The sequence below is a fragment of the Salmo salar genome, chromosome ssa28 (genome assembly GCF_905237065.1).
Source record: "Salmo salar chromosome ssa28, Ssal_v3.1, whole genome shotgun sequence".
Classification (NCBI taxonomy): Eukaryota; Metazoa; Chordata; class Actinopteri; order Salmoniformes; family Salmonidae; genus Salmo; species Salmo salar.
In genome coordinates this window covers 8,872,501-8,882,962 of record NC_059469.1, presented here as the reverse complement: position 1 = coordinate 8,882,962, position 10,462 = coordinate 8,872,501, and the positions used below count along the sequence as shown (strand labels likewise).

Sequence of the window (10,462 nt, the reverse complement as noted above, 5' to 3'; positions counted from 1 at the left end):
GGTGGGTTGAGATGGGGGAGGAGAAGGGAAGGGGGAGGGAAAGAAAGGGGGAGAGAAATGGTGGGGTGAGATGGGAGCTCAATCTGAGATTACTATTCTTTCTCTGTGTGTGGTGTATATGTGTGCGAGTTTGTGTCTTTTGATTAATATTCTGTATGCTGCATATCTGTGTTGGAGTGTACAGAGGAATGACAGTGTGAGACAGCTGTGGCGGATAAAGACTAGAGTCAGCTAGTCTACAGAGCCAGAACACACACACACACATACATTCTTGCCAATTACAAGGCATTATTATCCAAAGTATACATTAATTTAGCATTTTACTCAAAGAAAGTGTGTGTGTGTGTGTGTGTGTGTGTGTGAGAGAGACAGAGAGAGAGACAGAGAAAGAAAGAAAGAAAGAAAGAAAGAAAGAAAGAAAGAAAGAAAGAAAGAAAGAAAGAAAGAAAGAAAGAAAGAAAGAAAGAAAGAAAGAAAGAAAGAAAGAAAGAAAGAGACAGACCACCTGCATGCCACACACACTTTCAGAGATCCCCAAGTGACAGACAGCAACTGAAGGTAGAACAGGTGTGCATACCTCTGAGTGCAACTGGACAAATAGCATTGTTGACATTGTCATCTAGAACAGTTCATCTTCTAAGTGTGTGTGTGTGTGTGCGTGTGTGAGGAGAGGAGAGAAAGAGAGGGGAGACAGCATGCCCTCTCACCTGAATCGAATCTTCGGGGACACACAGCGCGCTCTGGTACCACCCACTACCCCATTTCGGTCTCTCTCTCCCACTCCCTCTTTCTCTCTCTTGCAGTGTGATGTTTGGTCATATGACAGGGTCTGAATACCGACACACACCGGACATGAGCGAGTAGGAGTGAAGGGGAGAAAACAAGTGAACCGACCCCGAGAGAGCGTGAAAAGGCACTAGGGCACTTCTATCTGACTGTGAAACGGCGAAGAAGAGAACTCGCTAAAAGAAACGGCGGACACGAGTTTCACCAACTAACTTTTGCGAGAGTATAGGCCTAATCAACTGAGCGGAGTTAAAAAACAACAACAACTATTTCCAAGCCTCTCGTTATTTCGTTCCCATCTTTTTAGCGCATGACCTCGGGACTGCCGAATACTCAGAGCGGTAAGTGACAAACTCATCACAGAATCGGAGGCTGGGGCTCGAGGCAACATTTTTGGACATCACTTTTATTGCAGAGCGTCGCGCCTAGATTTTGTAGACTTGAGTTGTGAGTGTGACCATGGTCGGGGAGATGAGTGAGCAGGTCCGGGAAAGACCAAGGCCCAGCCCGGACTACCTGATGCAGTTGATGACGGACCGGAAGGTGATGAGCTCGCTGCCCAACTTCACTGGCATCTTCACACACCTGGAGCGGCTCCTAGAAGAAGGTAAGTGTGTAGGCTCAATACATATTTATAGATTTACAAAAGACATTGTAGCCTAGGTCTAATATTAGTAGGTGGATATGTCAATTATATTGCATGGTATAGGCTACACTGTAAAAAAAAAAACGGTTATTGTTATGTAACTGTTTCTACAGCCTTTTTCTGTTTACTCAGCTTTTTGATCCAAGTGTTACCTGAACTAAAAACAAAATATTGGCCCAAATTTAGCTCCAACTTGATTTAACGTATGCAAAAAGTATGTCAATTTAAAATGATGTGTTTGCTCAACTTGTCTCATATGTTCATTCAACTACAAGTTATTGTTTGGGCATCAAAACTAAAAAAGGCTATGCAACTGTTTACACAAACAACATGCTTTTAACATACAATGTTTTCAACTTACACATTTGACACTCATGATTACATTGTGCATGTTAATTTACAGTAATTATTACTCAACATGTCCTCACTTGGGATTTGAACTCAAAACCTCTTAGTTCACAGCATTCTGATCTTCCTGCTACACACCATATTTGTGTCGATTATCAGTTAATCTGACTATTCTCTTAACATTGATTTGACTTACTTATTTCAGCAATTGTAGTTTTTTTCTGTATAGTTGTCTAATTATATTACTCTGTTTTAATGTTACTCCTGAATCACTATGATAAATAAAATGTTTTTTCTTGAGTGTACTTTTAACCGAGCTGAGATTTACTCTGGAGTGCAAAGTGTAGCAATACAGGTGAAATCAGTCATTGGCACACACATGGTGGCGTAGCAGGAAGATTGGAATGTCGGAAACCAAGAGGCTGTGAGTTCTAATCCCAGGTGTGGAATATGAATTACTGTATACATGCACTATGTAATCATGTGTGTCAAATATGTAAATTGAACACATTATATGTTAAAAACAGTGTAGCTAGTTCCACAGCCTTTTTTAGGTAAAATTCCCAAATAATAGCTTCTAGTTGAATTATAGTATTATTTTTAGTTCAGGTAACACTTAGACCAAAAAGTTGAGTAAAAAAAAAAAGAAAGGCTGTTGAACCAGTTACTTAATAATAATATGAGACGGATTGAAATGTACTCAAGGTGTCATAAAAGAAAATACACCCCCCTCCCCAACGTAAAAAATATTTTCACATGACCCTCCCCTTGGATATAAAAATACTTGGAACACCCTCCCCCCTCGTAGAATTAACTTTAAATATTGTTTACGACCACAAATAATAATAACTGGCGACCCTGTGTTTTCTAAACGTGGATATGGACTTTGCCACTTCAGCATGCTTTTGTAGCACAGTTGATGCCACGCAGGGCTACGGGCCAGAAGGTTGGGGGTTCGCCGACCGCCCCAGACAAGCTCACTCTCCCTGCCTGTTTCATTACATATTTATAATTATATCAAATATATGCAACACATTTTCCACTAACAGGTTTCTGTGCCAATGCACCACACAACCAATAAACAAAACATACCCACTTCGGGCAATTCAATATCATGGTTTGTGTTAACACCACGGTAAATAAACTGCGTCAAGCTCAACAAACTGTAGATAGTTTGTGTGTATGTATTGATATGTAGGCTACGTGATAGTTAGATAGTTTAAGGGGTGTTTAAGTACAGTTCTTACAAGCCTGTTTGGCTGGTAGCTTATTCTTGAGGTGTTGTGGGCTACTGGTGAACAATGATGTGCAGACATAATCAAAGTGACACTGGACTAGCGCACAAGCTAGGCTTCCATCCAATTGCCGACAGATTTGAATGTGAATATTCTACAATCTTCATAAAAACAATATGCCATTTCAGAGTTTCCTTTAGGAAAATGTGTCACCGGACAACTTGACAGGGAAGATTTAAAGTTCAAACAACAATATATTTTTTTTTTTACAGTGTACGGTGAGATACACACACACATGCTTGCACGCACACACACACACACACACACACACAATAATACACACACCAGGCACTGAGTGCTGTGAACAAATGGACAGTTGTTAGGCCGGTGACCTAATGTGCGAGGTGTATGAATGTGGCGCCCTATCCCCGGCCAGGCATGAGGCTCAGTACACGGCCAATGGGATGTCAGCCTGAAAATATTTGACTGGGGAGGGCGTGCAGAGACTGTATGTATTTGAACACAAAGCCACACAGACTTGGTCAAGTTGAACACCATGCAGGTTGCTAGAGAGCCTGTAAACTGATCATGTGTATTCAAACCGTTTATTTAAACAGAAAATCCCATTGAGACCAAGGCCTCTTTTTCAAGGGAGCCTTGCACACAATCATACCAATTCACAATATTTACAATTTCAACACACACACCTGTTTGTGTGTGTGGTCGATTGATTCATTCATTGATTGTAGTATTTCAAGAGGAACGCCACCGCAACAACCAAACACACCCCAAACAAGACAAACAACATGAAACAAACAATAAGATGTTATGTGGAATTATTGATCAGGGTAACAATGGTCATGGTGTTGTTTTTGACAAAGGGAAAGCGGAGGGGGAGAAAGAGAAAAAATAGGTAGTAAGAGAGAAGAGAGGAAGACAAGAGAGGGGGAGTTATTTGAGCTAGGATTTATCTCAACACTTCAACCTGCCATTACACTATCTGGAGCTGTCTGTATTTATAGACTGGACCATGGTCAAACATGCACATACTTTCACACTCATGCACGCACTGTCTATCTTTCTGTCCTACAGCCACATTATTCATATTGTGTCAGGTTAACTACTGTGGCTGTCTCATCCAAGACACCTCATCCACTGTGTGTGTGTGTGTGTGTGTGTGTGTGTGTGTGTGTGTGTGTGTGTGTGTGTGTGTGTGTGTGTGTGTGTGTGTGTGTGTGTGTGTGTGTGTGTGTGTGTGTGTGTGTGTGTGTGTGTGGTGTACTGTCAAGTGTCTGTGTAATAATCAGGTTTACGTGTGAGGTCAGGTGTGTTATTAGAGGCTTAAAGCTGTTGTGATTATAGGTTTACATAATTAACTGTTCCAGTTATTATTACTATGGTCACACTTAGTTATCACTCTGCTTCCATCAGGTCATGGTTATTTCACAGGGTAGTCTGTGTGTGTGTGTGTGTGTGTGTGTGTTCTAAAGGATCTGTTTCTCTCTCTCTTCTCTCTCTCTTCTCTCTTTCTCCCTCCATCAGAGATAGGTAGAGTGCGCAAGGACATGTATAACGACTCGATGAATGGAGGTGTGGCCGCCGAGGGGCGGAACTCTGAGGAGCTGCCTAATGGGATTGGTCCAGTGGCTCAGCTGCAGGAGAAGCTCTACGTGCCCGTCAAAGAGTACCCCGACGTGAGTGGACATACCTTTTTTCACTCTTTGTAGACTTTATTGCAGTGTCTATCCAGAGTGACAGAAAATCAATACCGAAATCAACCCCTTTCCATAACAACAGAAACTTCCAGCCCATTGGAGGGTAAGGTAGAGCCATTCCCATGTTGTTACTCCTGTCTGGTCCTTTCAGATTTGTTAACACAGATGGGGTAGCAATAAAGGGGGAAGGGCTGCTTTCTAAGCTCCCAGCCCTTATAAAAGGGGGTTAGAATGTATGGCAGAGGACATCAGATAGAGGTGATGACAGAAGCTTCTCTTCATTCACATGATAAAATGGCAGTGTAACCCTGGATAATGCGCGCGCGTGCACACACATGCATACAAACACACAGGCACATGCAGAAGCATGCACACAAACTCGCACAAGACGATGGAACAGATGAGATCAGGGCTAAAAATACAGAATAGCTCCTCTCTCTAGTGTGTGTGTGTGTATGCGTGGGCGTGCGTGCATGTGGGTGTGTTAAAGTTCTTTAGGAATGAAGAGAATGCGTTGACACCCATATAGAAGTGGGGGGTCAGAGAAACAAAAACAGACAGACACAAGGGTGTGAAAGGTAGAGAGACACAGGGAAAGACAAATGGGGAGAGAGATGGGAACGAGGGTGTGAGAGAGAGCTAGAGAGAGGGGCAGCTGTCTTATTAATCTCTCAGCTCCAGTGACAGATAAGGTTAAAAGTGTCCAGCCTCACCACCAGCCAACACACACAATGACCTATTCCTGACTCACACACACACACACACACACACACACACACACACACACACACACACACACACACACACACACACACACACACACACACACACACACACACACACACGCACATATGCACAATAAGAACAGAAATTAAATATTAACATGAAGATTGCATTATGCAAAAAGATAAGAAATCTCTCTGTCTGTGCCATCCTGGCTTCAACAGACTTTTATTGCAGCAGCGCTCAATAAATCAGTTGTGGCCAGCTTTCCTCCTGGAGAGTGAATGGACATGCAGGATTTTTCTACAGCCCTCCATGTCAATATACCAAATTCTTTCGACAACTACATACTTTGGAGTGAGTCCGTTGTTTGTGATTTCATGGACAATAGACACTCCAAACTGACCAACAACACACACACCACACACACGCGTGCGTTCGTACAGGCTTCAGTTTATTTCTCCCGTGCTGGGAGAGTATTCAATTTAATATTATATGTCTTATTACTTAGCTAGTATGAGCAAGTTGCCAACCACGGCCAGGAGTATTACTTAGCTAGTATGAGCAAGTTACCAACCACGGCCAGGAGTATTACTTAGCTAGTATGAACAAGTTACCAACCACGGCCAGGAGTATTACTTAGCTAGTATGAACAAGTTACCAACCACGGCCAGGAGTATTACTTAGCTAGTTTGAACAAGTTACCAACCAAGGCCAGGAGTATTACTTAGCTAGTATGAACAAGTTACCAACCACGGCCAGGAGTATTACTTAGCTAGTATGAACAAGTTACCAACCACGGCCAGGAGTATTACTTAGCTAGTATGAACAAGTTACCAACCACGGCCAGGAGTATTATTTAGCTAGTTTGAACAAGTTACCAACCATGGCCAGGAGTATTACTTAGCTAGTATGAACAAGTTACCAACCAAGGCCAGGAGTATTTCATGGCTAGCCGCCAACTCCTGGCCCTACATATTCTTAAAATATGTCTCTCTCTCTCTCTCTCTCTCTCTCTCTCTCTCTCTCTCTCTCTCTCTCTCTCTCTCTCTCTCTCTCTCTCTCTCTCTCTCTCTGTCTCTCTCTCTCTCTGTCTCTCTGTGTGTGTGTGTGTGTGTAGTTTAACTTTGTAGGTAGGATCCTGGGTCCGAGGGGTCTGACAGCCAAACAGCTGGAGGCAGAGACAGGCTGCAAGATTATGGTACGAGGGAAAGGATCCATGAGAGATAAAAAGAAGGTACGTACACACAATCACACGCTCACACCAATGATGTGAGGTCGGTGGCTGGGTAGGCACTGGCTATTACCAAAGCCAGATTTACTCACAAATAAACCTTGATGAAGCCCAGCTTCACCATACAGTACAACAGATAGCTCAAACAACCAGATTGACATAGGCTACTTAACCGAAATTGACCGACAATTTTCAACAAATGTAAATACCAATGTAGCCCAGATACACAAGCGATAGCCTCCGATGGCGGCATATTTCATATCATCCGACATAATGTCACACTGCTCAACTCAGCTCAGCCATAGACTGATGCAGCTTCCACAGTAACAACTGAGAGGTGGCACTTTTAAAGTCTAGCATATGGACACATTTCATCTGTATAGTTTGGAACGGAAACTCCAGCCTTTCACAGTGGATTTACGTGCGCAAACACACAGACACTTAATAATATTATTATGTGAAATATTATTACACACACATTTTATCCGGATAGTTTGCAATGCAATGAATTTACTTTCACAATGGATTTACGCACACACACGTAAACACACACACACATAATAATAATATGTGTGGAATTATGTGGAATATTATTACACACACATACACTGAGTATACAAAACACCTGCTCTTTCCATGACAGACTGACCAGGTGAATCCAGGTGAAAGATATGTCACTTGTTAAATCCACTTCAATCAGTGTAGGAGACAGCTTAAAGAAGGATTTTTAAGCCTTGAGACAATTGAGACATGGATTGTGTACACTATGTGTGCCCTTCAGAGGGTGAATGGGCAAGACAAAAGATTCAAGTGCCTTTGAACGGGGTATGGTTGTAGGTGCCAGGCGCACCGGTTTGTGTCAAGAACTGCAACGCTGCTTGGTTTTTCACGCTCAACAGGTTCCCGTGTGTTTCAAGAATGGTCCACCACCCAAAGGACATCCAACCAACTTGACACAACTGTGGGAAGCATCGAAGTCAACATTTGCCAGTATCCCTATGGAACGCTTTCAACACCTTGTAGAGTCCATGCCCCGATGAATTGAGGCTGTTCTGCGATCAAAAAGGGGGGTGCGACTCAATATTAGGAAGGTGTTCGGTATATTCAGTGTATAATAAATAAGGTTCTAATGAAATGTCCATATTTGAAATGAAATGACTGAAAAATGCAGTTCCAAACGTCAAAAAAGTCTCATCAAAACTAAATTCTAGCTTGATAAATCAAATGGATGTTGTCTATTCTCATGTTCATTCAACAGTAGCCTAACCCGCAAATTGCAAAGGAGAAATGCATATAGGCCTACCTTAAATTAAGTCCATTCGTCTGTCCTTAAGGATGAGCTTGTTGGTGGTCAAACTCTTGTCTCTGAGCATCCACAACTTTCATTTTGGCGCTGATATGTGCACAGCAGAACCCCATGGCCATTATTTTATTCTGCAGATCACAAAAGAGTGCATCAGTTTAGCTGGAAATCTCCACTTAGACCATCAGCAGAAAGCCGTTTGATGCCTTTGACAACCAGGTATCATATCCAGAGGCCATCAGCAGCGTGTCGTTGTCCCGATCTGATGATTTTCTGTCTCTTCCTTTGATGAAAGTCAAGAAGCGCAGGTGCTGGTCTCCCTCTCTGAAGTGTACCAAGTTTTCCTTGGAAATCCAACTTGAAAATTGTTTGAGGTGCAGTATAGTGTCCATTTGTCATGTTGTTTTTGCTGGCTAGCTAGCTTTGTTCAGTTCAAAGGATGCAAGCACAAAATTATGTAGACACCCAAATGTGCAGAGTTTACCCCAGGCGTACCCACATAACAAGGGTAATTAACAGCAACTGGAGTCAGTAACGGTTTTAATGGATTTGAATGGATGGGAATGAAGGCATGCATACCCTGGTGCCTTTCCTGAGGTTGTGATACAGTTTTATCAAATGTTTAGATTCTGAGCATAAAAACCACCAGAATCATTGAGAAAAAAACATTTTTTTAATATGATTTATTTGGCTTTCCATAACAGCTTTTTTTTATGACATAATCATAGACCTACCCGGCCTACTGCACATCATTGGCTCACACACCACACATTTTAACAGACACTCTTATCCAAAGTGACTTACAGGAGCAATTAGGGTTAAGTGCATTGCTCAATTGCACATCGACAGATGTTTCACCTAGTCGGCTCAGGGATTTGAACCAGCAACCTATCAGTTACTAGTCCAACACTCTTAACCGCTAGGCTACCTGCCAGCCTCACATGCAGGCACGCATGCACCTATGCACACACACACACATATCATGGTATATTTATTTTGGCACTAGATTCTAAATGGAGTGGAGTAGAGGTGAAAAGAGCTGGGTCCGTCTGTTTCTCCGCTGGTTTTGGTTCTTTGGTTCTGGCCAGGGCGTCAGACTTCCAGTGGAGCAGCTAACGGCAGGTGGAGCATATCATCAGACATTCCATCTACCTCTCATGAGAATACATCAATCCCACACCTCAGAGAAAGAAAGAAAGAAAGCGGGGGGAGAGGGAGAGATGGGGAAATGAGTTGAAAGAGGTATAAAGAGTGGGTAGACATTCTGACCTTCTCCATGAGTGGGGATTATTCACTTACAGTAAAATGGCTGCTGTGTTGTTACAGAACTAAAGTCAATGTGGACAGTCTTCTGGGAATATTATTGTTTTGAATGTGTATCAGGAGGAGCTGAACAGAGGGAAACCTAATTGGGAACACCTGAGTGAGGAGCTCCATGTACTCATCACAGTGGAAGACACACACAACAGAGCTCAGATCAAACTACAAAGAGCTACCGTAGAGGTCAAGAAACTACTCGTGCCAGCCGTGAGTGCCATGAGATTCATGCTATAATTATATGTGTGTGTTTGTGTGTGTTTATATACAGTTGAAGTCGGAGGTTTACATACACTTAGGTTGGAGTCATTAAAACTTGTTTTTCAACCACCACAGATTTCTTGTTAACAAACTATAGTTTTGGCAAGTCGGTTAGGACATCTACTTTGTGCATGACACAAGTCATTTTTCCAACAATTGTTTACAGACAGATTATTTCGCGAATAATTCACTGTATCACAATTCCAGTGGGTCAGAAGTTTACATACACTAAGTTGACTGTGCCTTTAAACAGCTTGGAAAGTTCCAGAAAATGATGTCATGGCTTTAGAAACTTCTGATAGGCTAATTGACATCATTTGAGTCAATTGGAGGTGTACCTGTGGATGTATTTCAAGGACTACCTTCAAACTCATTGCCTCTTTGCTTGACATCATGGGAAAATCAAAAGAAATCAGCCAAGAACTCAGAAAAATAAATTGTAGACCTCCACAAGTCTGGTTCATCCTTAGGACCACACAGCTGCCACACAGCTGTCAGGAAGGAGACGCGTTTTGTCTCCTAGAGATTAACGTACTTTGGTGCGAAAGGTGCAAATCAATCCCAGAACAATAGCAAAGGACCTTGTGAAGATGCTGGAGGAAACAGGTACAAAAGTATATATCCACAGTAAAATGAGTCCTATATCGACATAACCTGAAAGGCCGCTCAGCAAGGAAGAAGCTACTGCTCCAAAACCGCCATAAAAAAGCCAGACTACGGTTTGCAACTGTACATGGGGACAAAGATCGTACTTTTTGGAGAAATGTCCTCTGGTCTGATGAAACAAAAATAGAACTGTTTGGCCATAATGACCATCGTTATGTATGGAGGAAAAAGGGGGAGGCTTGCAAGCTGAAGAACACCATCCCAACCATGAAGCACGGGGGTGGCAGC

General features: G+C 42.5%; 1 protein-coding gene across 3 annotated transcripts in view; it reads left to right on the top strand.

Moving 5' to 3' along the window:
- Positions 1-675: 675 nt before the first annotated feature.
- Positions 676-10,462, top strand: part of LOC106589438 (protein quaking-B) — a 16,762-nt gene continuing 6,975 nt past the window's right edge. For 2 of the 3 annotated variants that reach the window (XR_006762570.1, XM_045710214.1), the window contains exons 1-4: positions 676-1,393; positions 4,558-4,709; positions 6,574-6,690; positions 9,374-9,517. Coding sequence is in view for 2 of the 3 variants with exons in the window: in XM_045710214.1 (XP_045566170.1) it covers positions 1,246-1,393; positions 4,558-4,709; positions 6,574-6,690; positions 9,374-9,517 (561 nt within the window). In the remaining variant the exon portion in view is untranslated. The remainder of the gene's footprint in view (positions 1,394-4,557; positions 4,710-6,573; positions 6,691-9,373; positions 9,518-10,462) is intronic. The other variant, XM_045710213.1, reaches the window with a different exon arrangement.